The sequence below is a fragment of the Gossypium arboreum genome, chromosome 7 (genome assembly GCF_025698485.1).
Source record: "Gossypium arboreum isolate Shixiya-1 chromosome 7, ASM2569848v2, whole genome shotgun sequence".
Classification (NCBI taxonomy): domain Eukaryota; kingdom Viridiplantae; phylum Streptophyta; class Magnoliopsida; order Malvales; family Malvaceae; genus Gossypium; species Gossypium arboreum.
In genome coordinates this window covers 59,753,436-59,774,755 of record NC_069076.1, presented here as the reverse complement: position 1 = coordinate 59,774,755, position 21,320 = coordinate 59,753,436, and the positions used below count along the sequence as shown (strand labels likewise).

Here is a 21,320-nt window from a genome sequence, read left to right as displayed (position 1 = left end):
CATCCTAGCACACAGCATAGCACACGGGCGTATGGCTTAGTTGTGTAACCCAAGTCAAAGAGTTACACAGGCACAGGCACGAGCTGGGACACGACCATGTGTCCCTATTTCAATTATTACACGGCCGTATGACCCTCATAGTGTGAATTTTTCTAACTTTTCCGTCAATGTTTCAAATGTTTTCGATTTAGTCTTGAATCATTTCTAAAGTGTTTCTAAGGCCTCGAGGGTTCGAATAAGGGACGTTATGCATGTGTATGAATGAATTATACTATGGTTAATAAAATTTTTGGAGATGAATATTTTAAGTTACATTTTTACGGTAATGCTCCATAACCCTGTTACGGCGATAGATACGGATTAGGGGTGTTACATAAAGAAAGAAAGAAAAATCAAATTCTGATGAAAAACTGTGGCGGTAGCGGCGACGGTGGTCTAGCGGTAGTCTCGATAAGGTGAGAAAAATATAAAAAAGGATGGAAGAGGGTTCAATCAAAAAGTTAAGAGAAAATAGAAAAAATGAGTCGAGGAGAAAAGGTTTGTTGTGGTGGTTCGTAGCGGTTCATGGTGGCGATGGTGGTGGTCAGGGGTGGTGACCAAAAGAAAAGAGAAAGAGAAGAGAATATTAGAAGGTGGTGTCGAGCTGGTGAAACTATAGCCCACAGTGGATGAATTTTAGGTGGTGGTTGAAGGCGGTGATTGTTTGTCAAATGGTGAGGAAATTGAGGTGAAAGAAAATGAAGAAAAATGAGAATATGGGAGAAATGAGAGAGGTAGTGACGACAATAAGTGTGTCTAGCTTGGTCAACTATGACCAGGTTCAATGTATCACATCAAATAGGCAAGATGAGAGGTTTTGGCAAGGGAGGGAGACATGGAATTAAAAAGGGAATCATGCACCCCCCAATTTAAGGTAAGTTTGACTCTTAATGGAGGAAAGGAATCAACTTATATGAGGCAACAAGGGGGGTGGATGACAAATACTTATGTCCCATGGAAAAATTGTAAAAAAAAAAAGAAAAAGAAAGATAATGTGAACATTAGGACCTGAACCTTAAATCTTTATGATAGCTAAAAAATTTTTAAACCATTAGACTACACATTCCCTTATTGTCATTCGTGTGCACATATTGATAAAAAGTATATGGGATGTGAGATTTTACCTTTTTAGATTAATTTTTTTGCAGCTTGGATTTTCTCAGATTTGGATCGATCTAGGTCGAGCAGGTGTAGATAAATTCAAATACTTTTGATATTTTATTATATATAAACAATTTTATTTCAATGTAATAATCAATTTTACTTTTATATAATGATAATATTGTAACATCCCAAAAAATAGGGGATAGTAGAATCGGGTTTGATAATCGAGAAAAAGTGGTCATGCCCTAATTTTTTAGGTTATTTATACATTTTTAGGAATACATGAGGTACTGGCTTGTTGGATAAGTGTTAGTGAAACGTTCCTTGAAACTTAAGTTCAAATCCCTTTTCTCTCACTATTTTTATTATTTTGCTAATTTGCCTCAAACCCTAGTATGTGACACACCTTGTTTTTAAAATAAATATTGTAAAATTATTTAAAAAATAAGAAAATAGTCTAGTGGTTAATTGATAAATTCAAAAGCATGAAAACTAAATTAAGGTTCCAAGTTTGAATCCTTTCCCATCAAAATAACTGTTTTTTTTTTTACAAAATCTCTTGTTTTAAATGTGTGTGGTATAAATGCTAATTTTACACAAAATAATCAACCTTTATTCTATTTTTACTCACCTTAGCTGTTCCTCCCTCTTTTCTTATTAAACTAAACTTTATTTGGTAAAATATTTTGATATAACAACTTAAAAGTGTTTTTGAATATAAGTGAAAATTGACAAAATAATTTTTAAATTTGAATTCCAAGAAATAAAATTTTGAATATTTACAATAAACTATTAGAAAATTTTGAAACAATTTTAAAATCAAGTGCAAATGTTTTTAACCAAGTCAAAATGATCTCAATTAAGTTAAAGTCATTTTAACACAACAAAATAATTTTCAAACAAGTCAGAATTTCTCCAGGCCAAAAAGTATCAATACCATTTGGCCAGTATCGATAATTTTGGAAATATTAATACCCTTAGAAAAATCGAGACCAGAAAGGCATTCTATTTTCAAAAACCTTAAAATTTATCAATACCACGTTTTTGGTATGATACTTTTTTTAAAATAATTGATACCTTTCTTAAAAACAGTACCAAAATTCTATTATGTTTCTCATAAACCCAACGAAGTATCGATCCGGTATCGATACCTATTTCATGAAGTATCAATAAAATATTTTTTAAGTATCGATTATTTCATTCCAACTGCCACTGAATTAGCATTTATGACAAAAAAAATCGGTGTGACAATACTAGTGCTATTTGTCTCACTAAAAATCCCATCCAACATTCTAGAACTAAACAAATTGAAATTAGACATCATTTCCTTAGAGATCATGTCCAAAAGGGTGAAACTGTTCTAGAGTATATAGACACCTTAAACTAATTAGCTGACATTTTAACAAAACAACTAGACAAAAAAAAAAAGATTTTGGACACTTAGAGGAGAACTAGGTTTAACAACCTTGCCTTGACTTTATGTTACAACTTTCTTGTACCTTATTTGATTATTTTTATTGCAAAAAGCTTGTTGAGTATGGATTTCATGATTTTTATATGCAAAAAGGTAGCGAGAGTTTCATGTGAAAAACTGTTCTATTTTGATTTCACTTCCTTCTATATTTTAGAGAAGTGGTATTAACTTAGTCATTTTTTTAACATAATTTTGCTTCATGCATTTCATTCATTTTCCTCACACTACATATCTTTATGCATATGAAATGTTTAGGAACAGTTTTGGAGTCATTTTAGGACCCTTAGCAAACAATACAATGTAAAAATCTTGTTTTTTGCTGTCTTACTGCACTTGGAAAACAAAATGGTAATTTGGTATTGATAGTAACTTAAGAATATCGATACTTTTAGAAAAATATCGATATTCATATAAAAATATAGATATCACTAGGGTTTTAAAGGTACCTGCTGCTGGTTTAAAACAAAAATCCCTAAAACTAGTTTTTCCCTCCATCGAAAATACTCTCATCTCCTTTTCAAAGTTTTTCAAATTTTTTCAAATTTTCAACAAATATTGGTTCTTTTACATCTTCAAACATCCTTTTCACAAGATTTGCTCATCCTTGCTTGAAGATTTTCCTATTTCACCATTTTTGAGGTAAATAACTAAAACTTTCAACTTGTTGATTTTGACAAATGTAGGTTGAAATCATGTTTGTTGATGGTTATTAGGATATTTTTGAACAATATATATCATGTTTTATTGCAGGAGGTTAGCTATTCCTAAAGATCTTTGCTAAAAATAATTTCAAACCTTAATCCGCCAAGTGTTTGACAAAATTCCTTAAAGAGATTTTTTTTTTGGTTTTTGTGTTTTTCTAAGTGGTTAATAGCTAGTATGGCCCCAAAGAAGCGTTCTAGGACTAGTGCATCTTCTTTTAATCCATCTAGTGAGTTGGAGTTATCATTTAGCACTTGTTTTCAAAACTCTCACACTCAGTATATTTTTAACTCATATTTTGCATCAAAACGTGTATGAGAAGCTAGGAAAATTGATATAGCCATGTTAGAAGCTATTAGCTTTACGTATCTCCCTATTTTACAAAATTGAGGGTGGATGAAATTTTTAAATATTTCTTCACCAACTTATTTAAATCTTGTTTGAGCTTTCTTTTCAAATGCCAAACTCCAACATGACGAGTCTGGCGATACTGTTACTGCCATCACCTCATTTTTAATGGGAACTCCTATTCGCCTCACTCTCGAAGAGTTTGGTGATTATCTTCACTTACCTTACGGAGGTTCCTCCGATGAAAAAGGGCATTTTGATCCCTCCCTTTTTATCTAGTTTGGATCGGCATCCGAACTCAATCTCTATGATTGTGTTCTCCATTTAATTCTCACCTGGAATCTAAGACCTATCAAAAAGTATGCTAAGCTTCAAAACATTGATTATTGGTGGCTAGACTATTTTAAATCCGATAGGCATCCTGACCTTGCACTTATCTTGTTTAATGACATTAAGAAAGCTATTGGAAGGGGGATGAATATAAGTATTACTCTTCCTCATGGTACGTATTTTTCATACGTTTTTAGGCAATTAGGAATTAGAACCCATGGAGACACCCCCATTTCTTCTAATCAACCTTTTAGTTATGGGATCCTACATCATGCGGGACATCATCTCGATGCTGCCAACAACACTTGGATGAAACATGACCATCCAGTGGATAATGAATATGATGACGTTGACACTGCTTTTGACGATATTCCAGTCCCCGAGCTCGTTGCTCTATCGACTTCTTTTTCGCATGCTGCTTAACCTTCCTTCGAGGTTAATAGTGCTAGCCTCGATGCTAACCACATCTTGAGCAACGACATTCGAGCTCTTAGGGAAGATATTAACTTTTGTCTCTTGACTTTGGAGACGAAAATAACATCTCTCTTAGCTTGTTTCCCTTCGATGCCTCATTTCTCCCCTCATCATGATGATTAGACTAGCTCTAGACCATACATTTCATTTTCATAACATTTGCACCTTTATTTTTATGTTTATGCCTATATCTTTTTATTGCACTTGATTGCTTTATTTGTATTCTAAGATATTTTTTAGATGCTCATTTAACTTTATCTATCTTTTGATGAGCTTTGATGATAACTAAATGCAATTTTTTGTAACTAATTTTTTTTAAGTAAAAATGAATGCCAACTTGAATGACAAATTTTGGTTTGGCCTCAAATTTAAAATGTCTTTTATTAAGGGGAGCAATTATTCAAAAATAAATTTACCAAATGTTTTGTTATATAAAAAGGGGAAATTGTTAAACTAAGTTTTACTTGATAAAACATTTTGATATAACAAATTAAAAGTGTTTTTGAATATAAGCTAAAATTGACAAAATAATTTTTAAATTTGAATTCTAAGAAATAAAATTTGAATATTTACAATAAACTCTTTTAATTTTGAAATAAATTTAAAATCAAGTGAAAATGTTTTTAACCAAGTCAAAATGATCTCAATTAAGTTAAAATCATTTTAACACATCAAAATTATTTTCAAACAAGTCAGAATTGCTCCAAGCCAAAAAGTATCATTATCATTTGACCAAGTACTGATAATTTTGGAAATATCGATACCTTTAGAAAAATTGAGACCAAAAAGGCATTCTGTTTTCAGAAACCCTAAAAATAATCGATACCATGCTTTTGGTATTGATACTTTTTTTAAAATAATCGATACCTTTCTTAAAAATGATACCAAAATTGTATTATGTTTCTCATAAACCCTATGAAGTATCAATTCGGTATCGATACCTATTTCATGAAGTATCGATAAAATATTTTTGAAGTATTGATTATTTCATTCTAACGGTCACTGAATTAGCATTTATGACAACAAATATCGATACCCTTTTTGGAGGTATCGATACTTGCAGTTGCAGGTGAAATAAATGCTTTGATTTTACATCCCCAACGACTATATTAACTTCACCAACAACCTCAACAGCATAAATGATAAAAGGATTAGCATTTGAGCAATTCAACCAATTACTCATTTTCTTTATAATGTTTACAATTATATATATTTAAAAATATATTTCTAAAAATTAATTTAGATAAATTAATGTTCATATCTAAACCAACTTGACAATTTGTTATTAAATTTAAAAATATTTTATCTTCATAATTATTAAAAAAAGTTGTTTTAATTTATAACTTAAATTGTTAATTAATTTTATTGTTTATAATTGTTTAATATAATTATCACTTATTTGTTTATATTTTATTTTTATTTTAATTATTATCATAATGTTAATTATTAATGTCTATTTAATTATAAATTTAGGTTTTGGATCGAACATATTATGGGCTTGGAATCGGCACCGATTTTGGCCTATTTCGAGTTCGAGTTTTTTGAGCTTCGATCAACACGAATTTAGCATTTGCTCAAGTTCGAACTTTCTCAAGTTTAATTTATTTTTAGCTTGGATCGTTACATGCTCTAATTGTTTTAAGTTCAATCATTATGAGCGAGCTTTCTAGCTCGAGACCTATTTTGTCACTCTATCTAGGACTCGACCCTTAAAAAGTCTAATTAAAAACAATTTGTCTAAATTTTAATATTTTTTAATGATTGTTTTAAATTTAAGTTGTTTCTCAAAATATTATTTGATTTCATTTTAATTTATTAATATAAATCTTTTTAAATGAATCAATTTGAATCCAAAAATATTATAAATTAATTTGTTTTGTATGGAAAAAGTAATAATAATAAAATAAACAGCTTCTAGTATCAAAATCCCTTTGAAAAATATTTTAAATAACAGAACCCCATAAAATTAGGAACTAGTATTTGTGTTATTGTAGAACGTTTGTTTTACTTTTTCCTTCAACTCTTTCTCAACAAATGAAGATTTACCAATGAGGTAAATGCTGTTCTTCCTCTCTTACTTCTCTCACTATATTCTTCAAGGTAATTAATATATTTTCTCTGTATAATTTGGCTTTCAATCCTAGATATCACATATACATGCTTCTTCTTCTGTTTTTCATACGACTGTTTTTCCCCATCAAACATTTTGTTTAAGAATCGCTAACATCCGATTTAACTGTTCATAAACTTTTGCTGTTAATATTATCAATATATTATAGTTACTGTTATGGAACATTCTGGTTTTCAACTCTGTAGCACTGAATTGGCCTAACTTTGTCACACTGATCAAGGAGCCTGAATTTATAAAGTCTACTCTGATTCTGCATTCTGGTTGGCATTCAAAAGCTGAAACCAAACAACATGACCGAAAGGCGATACGTAGATACATTATTGAGGTATTGAATCTTCGAATTGTTTCTCCAGATTCCTCCCAATTTCCGCCTTATAACTTTTTCGTTTTTGTTCTCAGGATGACTAAATCTGCATCTTCTACAGAATTGGAAGTTCAAGTAGGAAGTATGCCTCTTTCCTTAGACAAAGTGAGATATGTTCCAAAACAACCTTCATTTCATTAATAATATCTTCTCTATCAATCAACACTTAAATTTGAATATGATCATTATAATTTAGGAACTTCTGGCCTCAAAATCAGCTAAAGTTGCTGCCTTACTTAAAGAGAATTCCAATGCAGATCTATATTACTTGCTTCATGACATTCCAGCTGATTCAGAGACTTTCGACCTTGTTGCAAGATTCTGCCATGGATGTGCAGTTCAGATGTCCACTGAAAACATTGTACCACTCATCTGCTTGTCTTTCTACTTGGGTATGGATGAAAATCACTGCAATAACAATCTATTAAGCAAAGCTGTTACTTTCTTCGAACAAACAGTCCTTCCTAGTTGGAATGAAATTATCAAGGCTTTGCGCTCCTCCGAAAAGTCCCTTCAACAAACAATGCAGATCGGTTTATTCGATGCCTGCTTACAGGCTATGATTGCAAAGGCATCAGATAATCCGAGACATCTAGGGGAACCGATAATCGTCTCAACAGACAAAGGTGATGACAGTGATAGGCCTAATGCAAAGAGGAGGCTCTTTGCTCTTGACTGGCAGGAGGATTTGACAACATTGTCTCTCCAGCTATATGAGCCTATCATTTACACAATGAAACAGCATGAAATCCCACCAACTTACATTTCTGCTTCCATTTATCGATATGCAAAGAAGTGGATCTTTCATTGTAACAATGGAAGGGAGACTATGTCAATTTACAAGAGGAAATCTCAAAGAAATGTAATTGAAACTTTGGAAAAGCTTCTGCCTCACGGAAGAGAACTCCTTCCTTGCACATTGTTGTTCGAAATGCTCCGATGCGCGATCAACTTGGAAGCTAGCTCGGTTTGTAGGAAAGGTTTTGAGATTAGGATTGGAAAGCAGCTGGACCAGGCAAAAGTAAAGGACTTGCTAATTCTTCCTCAAGGCTATGCCAAGGAAGTGCAATATGATATTGAGTGCATAAGGAGGATTCTGAAAGTATTCTACAGCAATTACGATAGCTCCGATGCTTCTGGATTTATCTCCGTGGCAGAACTCATGGAAGAATTCTTAGCTGAAGTTGCTTGTGTTATGGATTTAATGATAGACAGTTTCATTTCACTTGCAGAGATGTCCATGGCAGCAGCGTTAGGAACAAAAAGAAACTCTGATGGAATATACCGGGCTATCGACATATACTTTGAAAAGCATGCTTACCTGACAGAGAAGGAGAAAGAACAGGTTTGTAAGGCCCTGGATTTCCGAAAAATGTCACCTGAAGCTTGTGAGCATGCTGCCAAAAATGAAAGATTACCAGTGAGAGCAGTAGTGCAGGTGCTGTTTATGGCACAGTTGCAGATGCGAGAAACACTGGCCTGGACGGCTTATTATGACGACAAATCAGAGAAAGAAGAGAAGGAAGAAGATGAAGTAAGGATGGAAATGGAGAAAATGAGCATCAAGGTGAAGGAGCTTGAAAAGGACTGCCGTGAAATGAAGCAAGAAATCACAAATGGGTGTATCAGGCAAAGAGTAAATAAAGGAAAGGTGAGCTTGTGGAGTGAAATGAAGAGGAAATTTGGGTGCATGACTAGCATGGGTGACTTCCATTGCCCGGCCAAGAAGAAGAAGGAGCATCCAAAATGCGGAATTCATCGCAATAGTTGAGTCAGTCATCTTGATGACAATGCATGTCAGTAATAGACAAGATATTCTATGTAAGCAAAAATTTTAAAATTTAAAAATTATTAAAAATTCAATTCTAAAAATACATAGAAATGAATGTCTAAATTCAATTAAATTTGAATATCAATTTATCGAAATTCATTCTCTAAGATAGATTTTTTTAAAAAAAGGATGATTCATATTTGTAATACATTGGAAAAATTAAAAAGTAAAAAAAAATTTATGGTTCTTGCTTTCTTGCTAACTCAAAACAGGTAAATTCCAATTTTTTATTAGTTTTTGAAGTTTTTGCTATAATTTTTTTCTAATTTGATAATTGTTTTCTTAGTGAGTTTTCTAAAATAGGAACAGTGATCGAACTAGTTAAATATTTAATTTTTGGTTTAATCGTTCGCCTAGTAAGATTTATTTGTCCAATTCAATTAGATAAATTATTAAAAACTCATTAAAAAAAAAGAAAATAGTTTTTGTAGTTCAACTGTCTGATTAAAATCATTCTTTTAACTCAATACAATCGGTTCATACTAGTTCATGGATTAACCAGTCCAACCTCTTATTTTGGATCAATTTTAATCCATTCGGTTGTAAAAATAACATATTAACTACACTTTTAAGTTCATTTTTTTCTATCAACCGTTTCAATACGGGATATACAACTATAATGTTGAAAAATACACTACTTTTATCATCAAACATGAGCATAAAATGTAAAAAAACAAAGGAAAAAGAAAAAGAAGAAAACATGATGTATAGTTAATTTATTTAGCACAAATGGTAAAAAGATTAGCCTTTGCAAAATTCAGTCAATTACTCATTTTCTTTATAATGTTTACAATTATATTTATTTAAAATATATTTCTAAAATTAATTTAGATAAATTAATGTTCATATCTAAACCAACTTGACAATTTGTTATTAAATTTAAAAATATTTTATCTTCATAATTATTAAAAAAGTTGTTTTAATTTATAACTTAAATTGTTAATTAATTTTATTGTTTATAATTGTTTAATATAATTATCACTTATTTGTTTATATTTTATTTTTATTTTAATTATTATCATAATGTTAATTATTAATGTCTATTTAATTATAAATTTAGGTTTTGGATCGAACATATTATGGGCTTGGAATCGGCACCGATTTTGGCCTATTTCGAGTTCGAGTTTTTTGAGCTTCGATCAACACGAATTTAGCATTTGCTCAAGTTCGAACTTTCTCAAGTTTAATTTATTTTTAGCTTGGATCGTTACATGCTCTAATTGTTTTAAGTTCAATCATTATGAGCGAGCTTTCTAGCTCAGACCTATTTTGTCAGCTCTATCTAGGACTCGACCCTTAAAAAAGTCTAATTAAAAAACAATTTGTCTAAATTTTAATATTTTTTTAATAATTGTTTTAAATTTAAGTTGTTTCTCAAAAATATTATTTGATTTCATTTTAATTTATTAATATAAATCTTTTTTAAATGAATCGAATTTGAATCCAAAAATATTATAAATTAATTTGTTTTGTATGGAAAAAGTAATAATAATAAAATAAACAGCTTCTAGTATCAAAATCCCTTTGAAAAATATTTTAAATAACAGAACCCCCATAAAATTAGGAACTAGTATTTGTGTTATTGTAGAACGTTTGTTTTACTTTTTCCTTCAACTCTTTCTCAACAAATGAAGATTTACCAATGAGGTAAATGCTGTTCTTCCTCTCTTACTTCTCTCACTATATTCTTCAAGGTAATTAATATATTTTCTCTGTATAATTTGGCTTTCAATCCTAGATATCACATATACATGCTTCTTCTTCTGTTTTTTCATACGACTGTTTTTCCCCATCAAACATTTTGTTTAAGAATCGCTAACATCCGATTTAACTGTTCATAAACTTTTGCTGTTAATATTATCAATATATTATAGTTACTGTTATGGAACATTCTGGTTTTCAACTCTGTAGCACTGAATTGGCCTAACTTTGTCACACTGATCAAGGAGCCTGAATTTATAAAGTCTACTCTGATTCTGCATTCTGGTTGGCATTCAAAAGCTGAAACCAAACAACATGACCGAAAGGCGATACGTAGATACATTATTGAGGTATTGAATCTTCGAATTGTTTCTCCAGATTCCTCCCAATTTCCGCCTTATAACTTTTTCGTTTTTGTTCTCAGGATGACTAAATCTGCATCTTCTACAGAATTGGAAGTTCAAGTAGGAAGTATGCCTCTTTCCTTCTGCCTTACTTAAAGAGAATTCCAATGCAGATCTATATTACTTGCTTCATGACATTCCAGTTGATTCAGAGACTTTCGACCTTGTTGCAAGATTCTGCCATGGATGTGCAGTTCAGATGTCCACTGAAAACATTGTACCACTCATCTGCTTGTCTTTCTACTTGGGTATGGATGAAAATCACTGCAATAACAATCTATTAAGCAAAGCTGTTACTTTCTTTGAACAAACAGTCCTTCCTAGTTGGAATGAAATTATCAAGGCTTTGCGCTCCTCCGAAAAGTCCCTTCAACAAACAATGCAGATCGGTTTATTCGATGCCTGCTTACAGGCTATGATTGCAAAGGCATCAGATAATCCGAGACATCTAGGGGCACCGATAATCGTCTCAACAGACAAAGGTGATGACAGTGATAGGCCTAATGCAAAGAGGAGGCTCTTTGCTCTTGACTGGCAGGAGGATTTGACACCATTGTCTCTCCAGCTATATGAGCCTATCATTTACACAATGAAACAACATGAAATCCCACCAACTTACATTTCTGCTTCCATTTATCGATATGCAAAGAAGTGGATCTTTCATTGTAACAATGGAAGGGAGACTATGTCAATTTACAAGAGGAAATCTCAAAGAAATGTAATTGAAACTTTGGAAAAGCTTCTACCTCACAGAAGAGAACTCATTCCTTGCACATTGTTGTTCGAAATGCTCCGATGCGCGATCAACTTGGAAGCTAGCTCGGTTTGTAGGAAAAGTTTTGAGATTAGGATTGGAAAGCAGCTGGACCGGGCAAAAGTAAAGGACTTGCTAATTCTTCCTCAAGGCTATGCCAAGGAAGTGCAATATGATATTGAGTGCATAAGGAGGATTCTGAAAGTATTCTACAGCAATTACAATAGCTCTGATGCTTCTGGATTTATCTCTGTGGCAGAACTCATGGAAGAATTCTTAGCTGAAGTTGCTTGTGATATGGATTTAATGATAGACAGTTTCATTTCACTTGTAGAGATGTCCATGGCAGCAGCGTTAGGAACAAAAAGAAACTCTGATGGAATATACCGGGCTATCGACATATACTTTGAAAAGCATGCTTACCTGACAGAGAAGGAGAAAGAACAGGTTTGTAAGGCCCTGGATTTTCGAAAAATGTCACCTGAAGCTTGTGAGCATGCTGCCAAAAATGAAAGATTACCAGTGAGAGCAGTAGTGCAGGTGCTGTTTATGGCACAGTTGCAGATGCGAGAAACACTGGCCCGGACGGCTTATTATGACGACAAATCAGAGAAAGAAGAGAAGGAAGAAGATGAAGTAAGGATGGAAATGGAGAAAATAAGCATCAAGGTTGTTGGGTTTTTGATCACAAAACAAAAATAAAAGAACTAAAATTTGTGTTGAAAGATGAAAACAGAGGAAAAGCTCAGATGTTGAAGGAGAAATTTAAGTTGACTTCTCTCATTCATATTTTTTGTTTAAAGATAAAATGTACATATATTAAACTATTACATTGAAAGAGCAATAAATTTTCTGAAAAGTAACTTGCACCAAAACAGCTCAATAGTAACCTGCTGATTATCTAAAGCTGCTTAGGTTGACTAACTTTATCCAGGCAAAAAAGTTGTCAGATTAGATATAGGTCGCCTATCACACACACACAAAAAAAAAAAAATACTTCATCCGGATAACATATGGTACTTTTGCATGTTGCTGTATTTCATCCGGGTAACTTACATGTGCTGTTTGTTGCCACCTTTTAACATATTTCATCCGGATAACGTACACATGATATTTGTTGCCACCTTTTAACACTCCTCCTTGGCTACAAAACAGCAAACTCCAATTTCCTTCCTTAAACACTCGAACCTTGTAGCAACCAATGGCTTGGTCAAAACATCAGCAAGCTGATCCCTCGAACAACAATAGACCAAGCTGATTTCCTTAGTTAATTCTGCTTCCCTCACAAACTGATATCTGATCTTGAAATGCTTCGTTTTGCCTTGGAACATAGGGTTCTTGGCTATTGCAACAGCTGACTGATTGTCTACCTTAATCTCTGTTGCTTCTGTTTGACTAGCATTCAAATCATCCAACAGCTTTCTAAGCCAAATTGCTTGATTAACAATAGTAGCAGCTGCAATATACTCAGCCTTTGTAGTGGATTGAGCTACTGTCTGTTGTTTCTTTGAACTCCAGCTGAAAACTCCTAAACCTAGAGTGAAGAAATATCCTGATGTTCTCTTCATATCATCAACTGAGCCAGCCCAATCACTGTCTGAATAACCAACTAGCTTTAATTCTTCAGCTTTCTCAAACATCACACCATAACCTAAGGTTCCTTTGACATACCTTAAGACTATTTTAGCAGCCTTGAAATGAGCTGTGTTGCAGCAATGCATGAACCTCGAGAGAAGGCTAACAACATACATAATATCTGGCCTTGTTGCTGTTAAATAGAGTAGGCAACCAACCAAACTCCTGTACCCCTTTTCATCCACTCGATCATGCTCACTAGTGCTTGACAATTTCTTTCCTATTGCAACAGGAGTGCTAGTGGGCTTGCACTTTAACATGTTGAATTTTCTTAGAACTTTCAGTGCAAATGCTTGCTGGCTTATGAAAATGCCATGCTCATTCTGATTCACTTCCATACCAAGGAAGTAGGTTATCAAACCAATATCAGTCATCTCGAACACATCTTGCATTTGCTTCTTAAAATCCTCAATCAATTCACTTCTACAGGCAGTAACTAATAAGTCATTCACATAATGTGAGACTATCAACAAGGTTTCTTTCTCAGCCTTCTTCACATAGAATGTAGGCTCACTGATGCTCTTCTCGAATCCTAGCCTTGACAGTATGCATCAATCCTGTCATACCAGGCCCTTGGAGCTTATTTTAGACCATACAAAGCCTTCTTGAGCTTGTAGACTTTGTGTTCTTCACCAGCAACCTTAAATCCATCAGGTTGTTCTATGAAGATTTCTTCCTTAAGAAATCCATTTGGAAATGCTGATTTGACATCCAATTGATGGACTTTTCATTGCTTCTGAGCAGCCAAGGTAAATAATAGCCTTATGGTATCTAACCTTACAATAGGTGCAAAGGTTTCAAAGAAATCAACCCCTTGCTGCTGACTATAGCCTTTCACAACTAGCCTAGCCTTTGCTTGTTCAGTGACCCATCCGCATTGTTCTTGGTCCTGAACACCCATTTGACACTAATAACCTTTCTATTTGCTGGCCTATCAACTAGCTCCCAAGTATCATTCTTATGGATCATTCTCAATTTAGCTTCCATAGCTTCTTGCCAGCAGCTCTCCTTTGCTGCTTCATCATAGCAGAAAGGCTCAACCATGGTTACAGCACACCTTTCATAGATGTTTGCTAGTGTCCTAGTGCCTCTGACAAGTACATCATCATAATCACCTTCAGCTTCAGCTTCAATCTCAGCATGCTGCAAGTCAAGATCATTTTGGTCCTCCTCAAGCAAACTTCCATTAGTTCCATCCCATTTCCAGTAGCTTGCTTCATTAAACTTCACATCCCTGCTTACTACAATCTTTTTGGCCAATGGATCAAAGACCCTATATCCCTTTTTCACATTGCTGTATCCAACAAACACTCCTAGCATGGATCTCTTCTCGAGCTTGGTTCTTTTTTCAGCTGGCACCAATACATAGCACAAGCAACCAAACACTTTCAAGTGTGAAACAACTGGTTTTTGTCCAAACCAGGCTTCAAATGGTGTTTTACCCCTAACTGCATTAGTTGGTAGCCTATTCAGCAAGTAGATAGATGTGTTTACAGCCTCAGCCCAAAAATTGTTAGGCATATTGGCCTCAAACAGAATGCACCTGGCCATATCGAGGACTGTCCTATTCTTCCTCTCACAGACACCATTTTGCTGTGGTGTGTAAATGGTTGTCAATTGGTGTTAAATCCCACCTTCATCACAAATATTTTGAAACCTCTGAGAAACATAGTTCCATTATCTGACCTTATGCACTTCAACTTACAACTGGCTTGGTTCTCAGCCAATGCCTTGAATTTGCAAAAGAAATCAGCTACATCTGACTTTTGTTTCAAGAAACTCACCCAATAAAATCTGGTGCAATCATTAATGAATAGTGCAAAGTACCTGCTTCCATTCAAAGAGGTGGTCTTCATAGGTCCACAAATGTCTGTATGAACTAGTTGGAGCCTCTTTTGAGCTCTCCAAGCTTTGTTGATAGGAAAAGGCAGTCTGGTCTGCTTGCCAAGTTGACAAACCTCACATACATCATTCTTGAGCTTGATCCTGGACATGCCTTCAACTAAGCTCATTTTTTGCAGCAAGCTTAGTCACTTATAGTTCACATGCCCATTCTCTTGTGCCACAAACATGATTCATCGGCTAGAGCAGTATTTGCCTTAGCTTGTAGCTGATTCACATCTAAAATGAATGATCTATCATATATAGATACTGTCACTAGCTCTTGACCAAAAGAGTCCTTGATCATACATGTTTTTCCTTCAAAAATAAGGGAGTAACCTTTTTCCAGCAACTGACCGACACTAAGCAAATTTTGGTCAATGTTAGGTACATAAAGAACCTCAGAGATAGTCTTGTTACCTGAGTGAGTACAAATCACAGCCTTGCCCTTGCCTTTGGCCTTTAAAAGCTCACCATTTCCGATTCTGATTTTGGACACAAAACTGGTGTCTAGCTCCCTGAACATACTTTTGTTTGAAGCCATATAATGACTACATCCACTGTCAATCAGCCAATTTTTACTGACCTTGCTCGAGCTTGCAAAACAAGAGGCTGTGAAGACATGCTCTTTCAGTGCTTCCACATCCTCAACAGGCTGAGCTTGGTTCTGGTGCTGTGGCTGTGCTTTTGGCTTGTTTTTGCACACTTTTTCAATGTGTCCAAGCTGTTTGCAACCTCTACACTGAATGTCTGGTCTGTACCAATAGTATTTTTCAAGATGAGTAGTCTTCTTGCAATGAGCACAAGGTGGAAACTTCTTTTTGGTAGCATCCTTCTTACTTTTCTCTTTCTTTTCTAGCCAAGGCTTCTTGCCTTTGTAACTTGAGCTTAAGCTTAAGCTTTCTCTACTCCTGGCCTGAAAAGCTTCTTCAGAGTGCTCTTCCATTCTGTTTGCTCTTCTTTTCTCTTGTGCATAAAAATCATTTATCAACTCTATCAAGGGAATGGCTGATAGGTCCCTTGAGTCTTCCAAAGAAGAAATTTTTGATTCATACTTCTCTGGTAAGGTTTTTATGACTTTCTCAACCACCTTTTGGTCATTAAACTCATCTCCAAGCAGTCTTATGTTGTTGACTATGGACATAATCCTGTTAGCATACTGCTTGATGGTCTCTGAGTCCTTCATTCTCAGATTCTCGAAGTCCCTTCTCAAGTTTATCAGTTGTTGTTGCCTAGTCTTGTCTAACCCCTGAAACTCCTCCTTGAGTTTGTCCCAGGCCTGCTTTGGAGTGTCACAAGCCATTATCCTTGTAAAGATGACATCTAAAACTCCACTCTGAAGGCATGACATGGCCTTGTACTTCTTGGCAGTGTCCTTACTATGCTGCCTAATTTGAGCTATGGTCGGATTAGCTTTCAAGGGAGGTGGCTCTGTGTCATTTAGAACAACATTCCATAGGTCATGTGCCTGTAGATATGTCTTCATTTTCACAGCCCAAATGTTGTAGTTTTCACCAGCAAAAAATAAGTGGTGGTGGTGGTGGTGGTGAAAAACTCATCTTTGCAGCAACCAAACAAGCCAACAAAAATAGCTCTTACTTTTCTTTTAAACACTAATCTCTCACAAACAAAACACAACCAAGGCCCTCAAAGACAACAGGCTCTTGATACCAATTGTTGGGTTTTTGATCACAAAACAAAAATAAAAGAACTAAAATTTGTGTTGAAAGATAAAAATAGAAGCAAAACTCAAATGTTGAAAGAGAAACTTAAGTTGACTTCTCTCATTCATATTTTTTGTTTAAAGATAAAATGTACATATATTAAACTACTACATTGAAAGAGCAATAAATTTTCTGAAAAGCAACTTGCATAAAAATAGCTCAATAGTAACCTGCTGACTGTCTAAAACTGCTTAGGTTGGCTAACTTTATCCAGGCAAAAAAGTTGTTAGATTAGATACAGGTCGCCTGTCACACACAAAAAAAAAAATACTTCATCCGGATAACATATGGTAGTTTTGCATGTTGCTGTATTTCATCCGGGTAACTTACATGTGCTATTTGTTGCAACCTTTTAACATATTTCATCCGGATAACGTACATATGCTGTTTGTTGCCACCTTTTAACAAAGGTGAAGGAGCTTGAAAAGGACTGCTGTTAAATGAAGCAAGAAATCACAAATGGGTGTATCAGGCAAAGAGTAAATAAAGGAAAGGTGAGCTTGTGGAGTGAAATGAAGAGGAAATTTGGGTGCATGACTAGCATGGGTGACTTCCATTGCCCAACCAAGAAGAAGGAGCATCCAAAATGTGAAATTCATCACAATAGTTGAGTCAGTCATCTTGATGACAATGCATGTCAAGAATAGACAAGATACTTCTATGTAAGAAAAAATTTTAAAATTAAAATTATTAAAATTCAATTCTAAAATGACATAGAAATGAATGTCTAAATTCAATTAAATTTGAATATCAATTTATCGAAATTCATTCTCTAAGATAGATTTTTTTTAAAAAGGATGTTTCATATTTGTAATACATTGCAAAATTAAAAGTAAAAAAAAATTTATGGTTCTTGCTTTCTTGCTATCTCAAAACAGGTACATTCCAATTTTTTATTAGTTTTTGAAGTTTTTGCTATATTTTTTTTCTAATTTGATAATTGTTTTCTTGGTGAGTTTTCTAAAATAGGAACAGTGATCGAACTAGTTAAATATTTAATTTTTGTTTTAATCGTTCACCTAGTAAGATTTATTTGTCCAATTCAATTGGGTAAATTATTAAAAACTCATTAAAAAAAAAGAGAAAATAGTTTTTGTAGTTCAACTGTCTGATCAAAATCATTCTTTTAACTCAATACAATCGTTTCATACTAGTTCATAGATTAACCAGTCCAACCTCTTATTTTGGATCAATTTTAATCCATCCAGTTGTAAAAATAACATATTAACTATATTTTTAAGTTCATTTTTTCTATCAACCATTTCAATATGGGATATACAACTATAATGTTGAAAAATACACTACTTTTATCATCAAACATGAGCATAAAATGTAAAAAAGAAAAAAAAGGAAAAAGAAAAAGAAGAAAACATGATGTATAGTTAATTTATTTAGCACAAATGGTAAAAAGATTAGCCTTTACACAATTCAATCAATTACTCATTTTCTTTATAATGTTTACAATTATATATATTTAAAATATATTTCTAAAAATTAATTTAGATAAATTAATGTTTATATTCAAACCAACTTGATCATTTGTTATTAAATTTAAAAATATTTTATATTCATAATTATTTTTAAAAAATTGTTTTAATTTATAACTTAAATTGTTAATTAGTTTTACTGTTTATAATTGTTTAATATAATGATCACTTATTTGTTTATATTGTATTTTTATTTTAATTATTATCATAATGTTAATTATTAATGTCTATTTAGTTACAAATTCAGGTTTTGGATTGAACATATTATGGGCTTGGATTGGCACTGATTTTGGATTATTTTGAGCTTGAGTTTTTTCAAGCTTGGATCAACACGAATTTAGAATTTTCTAAGGTTAGAACTTTTCGAAGCTTAAATTTTTTCGAGCCTGGATCAACACGAGTTTTTTTTAGCTTGGATCTACTGAAAACATTGTACCACTCATCTGCTTGTCATTCTACTTGGGGATGGGTGAGCTACACAAGCTCAGTGTGAGTCCAAAACATATACTAAAAGGCAGAAAATAGAGTAACACGACAACAGTTATTTCAATATTGCCACATCATCGATACCTCAGTACTCGCATTGTGACAGCCCAAAATTGACCCTAGTCGGGAAGTGGTTTCGGGACCGCTAAACCGAGTCACCGAAATGTTTGAACGTAATATTTATTGTCTAGAATATGTAATTATGAATGTGTGAAAATTTCAAGCTTCGATTTAGCCGATAGCATGTGAATTCAGTTAGTAGGACTTGTGTGACACTTTTGAAAAGTGATAGGCTAATCTATAAGGACCTAATAGTGCATGTAGTCAAGGGAGGACTTGCATGTCAAATTTCCCCTAATAGTTAGTGGCCGCCATGACAAGAGATTATGGGTAAAAACATGTCATAAAACATGTTGGGACAATGGTGTATGTAAGAAAAAATAAAATAGTGAGCATGGGAATTTAATAATGAAAGGAACAAAAAAAAAAAGAGAAAAAATGGTCTCATGCATGCCCATTGCCGTGAGTGTGGAGAAAGAAAGAAGAATTTTTGTTCATCATTTTCATTTCCTTTGGGCTGAAAATTCTAAGGAAGAAGGAAGGAATTCTTGTTTCATGTTGGTTTGGAAGAGGTTTAGGAGGAGGTTTGGCCATACTTGTACCTAGATTAAGGTAAGTTTGATGTTTTGCCATGAGATTCATGTATATTTTAGTTGCTAGCTTGATGTTCTTGTTAGCCCATGGTTCAAATCTTTGTTATGTCATGGGAATGAAATTCGCCAAAGTGAATATGGTGTTAATGCCATTGCATGCTAAATATCAAGCTTGATAATGATTCATGTGATGGTGGATTGAGGATTCTTAGATTTTCTTTTAGCATTTTTGAATGAGATACTAAGTTCTTTGTTTAACCATGACCAAATTGAAACGGTATGGTGTTGTGGTATTCGGCCATGTTGTATCCATAAGTATGATTCATGCATGTTGCATGGTAAGTAAGATTTAAGCTTTGGATATGTGTGTATATTTGGATATAAGCCACTTGAGAATTCGCCATTGCACCTACATGAATATATGTTTGCACATGATGAATTGGTATGACATGTATACTATTTTAAGGTGTCTATTTGCTTGTGATGTTGTTTCGGTTATGAAATAAATGAGAGATGTGTATAGAACTACAATATGTAATGCGTTAATTAGGAAAATGTATGCTGTTTTTTTTGTGTAGTATTATGTAAAATTGGCCTCCACATAGACATGCATATTCGGCCAAAGGAAGTAGATTGGTGTGCATGTATTCGGTTAGAGGCAACCATATTGAAGCCTTATCTTGGCTTAGATTGTTGACCAAATGGGTAATAAGTGAGGATGGTTGCGAATATACAAACATACATATGCATGTGTAATTGAATTATGAATGTTTAGCAAGAGGGTTAAACTAGTTGATTTATTGATTAAGCTCAAGGAGTTAAAGAAGGAGAATCAAGCAAGGAAAGACGAAGGTCATCGAGTAGCCGACTTGGACTGTTTTACCCAACACAAGGTAAGTCATTAAGCGTATATTTGGTGTTGATTTAAATGATCAATATATATATGCAAATGTGTTTAAATGAGTTGGTGTGTAAATGGAAATGTATGTGTATGGAATGATGCCATTGTTGAATGTATAAAGGCAGCAAAATACATAAGGTATTGGTCTCGGCACTAAGTGTGCGGGTATAAATGGACACGGTGACAAGATTGGCGTGTGCGGGTTTAAAATTGTACAGCACTAAGTGTGCGAGTTTGATTATATAGCACTAAGTGTGCGAGTTGAATACATATAGCACTAAGTGTGCGGATTCACTATATGCTCTTGCATTACAATTGGCACTGAGTGTGCGACATTATCGAGCTAATCCCGGACAGCGGATCGGGTAAGTACCTCGAGCTCATGACGAATAGAAAATATGTTCATGCTCGGGTTGAATTTGGTAAGTCTTAAATCTATGTGATGATTGAAATTGTATGATTGTGGTGGAAATGAGTTAGTGTGTGAAAATGCCTCAAATATCTTGTTGTGTAGAATATGAAATGTGGATGTATGACTTGGTATGAGATTGGACCGAAAGGTCCGAGGAATTATGGTATAGATTCGATATGGATGAGTACCTAGCCTCGCTTATTGTTTCATGTTGTAGTAACTTTATCGGTGGATTGATGAATGCTTACGACTTACTGAGTTGTAAACTCACTCGGTGTTTTTCTTGTCACCCATTTTAGGTCTCTCGGACTCGTATTGTTTATGCGTGATCGGGACCGTCGTTGAAGTCATCACACCGGCTGAAATCTTGTGGTATTGTTGTTGTTGTTGAAGAACATTTGGCATGTATAGGCTATTATATTTTGTCGAATTGTGGGTTGTAAACTTTAAGCCATGTGAAAATGGCCTATGTGGTCGCCGAGTGG

At 33.9% G+C, this 21,320-nt stretch overlaps 2 protein-coding genes across 2 annotated transcripts; both read left to right on the top strand.

Moving 5' to 3' along the window:
* The first annotated feature begins 3,496 nt into the window (after positions 1 to 3,496).
* On the top strand, positions 3,497 to 8,838 carry LOC108475895 (BTB/POZ domain-containing protein At5g17580-like). Its single transcript, XM_017777874.2, has 4 exons — positions 3,497 to 3,597; positions 4,195 to 4,384; positions 6,751 to 7,071; positions 7,163 to 8,838. The coding sequence occupies exons 1-4, from the start codon at positions 3,497 to 3,499 to the stop codon at positions 8,735 to 8,737; spliced, it is 2,187 nt and encodes a 728-aa protein (XP_017633363.1). The 3' UTR covers positions 8,738 to 8,838.
* A 1,610-nt stretch (positions 8,839 to 10,448) lies between these two features.
* On the top strand, positions 10,449 to 17,507 carry LOC108475901 (BTB/POZ domain-containing protein At5g17580-like). Its single transcript, XM_053030988.1, is given in 4 exon segments — positions 10,449 to 10,491; positions 10,709 to 10,848; positions 10,967 to 12,325; positions 17,307 to 17,507. Coding segments are annotated over 4 exon segments (1,743 nt in total).
* Positions 17,508 to 21,320: the final 3,813 nt, after the last annotated feature.

What these genes read in the sequence shown, in the direction of transcription:
- LOC108475895 (XM_017777874.2), top strand. Translation starts at nt 3,497, where the DNA reads ATGGCCCCAAAGAAGCGTTCTAGGACTAGTGCATCTTCTTTTAATCCA. An exon ending in TTTCAAAACTCTCACACTCA is followed by an intron (nt 3,598 to 4,194) that starts GTATATTTTTAA and finishes ATACGTTTTTAG; the next exon opens with GCAATTAGGAATTAGAACCC. An exon ending in TGCCTCTTTCCTTAGACAAA is followed by an intron (nt 7,072 to 7,162) that starts GTGAGATATGTT and finishes ATTATAATTTAG; the next exon opens with GAACTTCTGGCCTCAAAATC.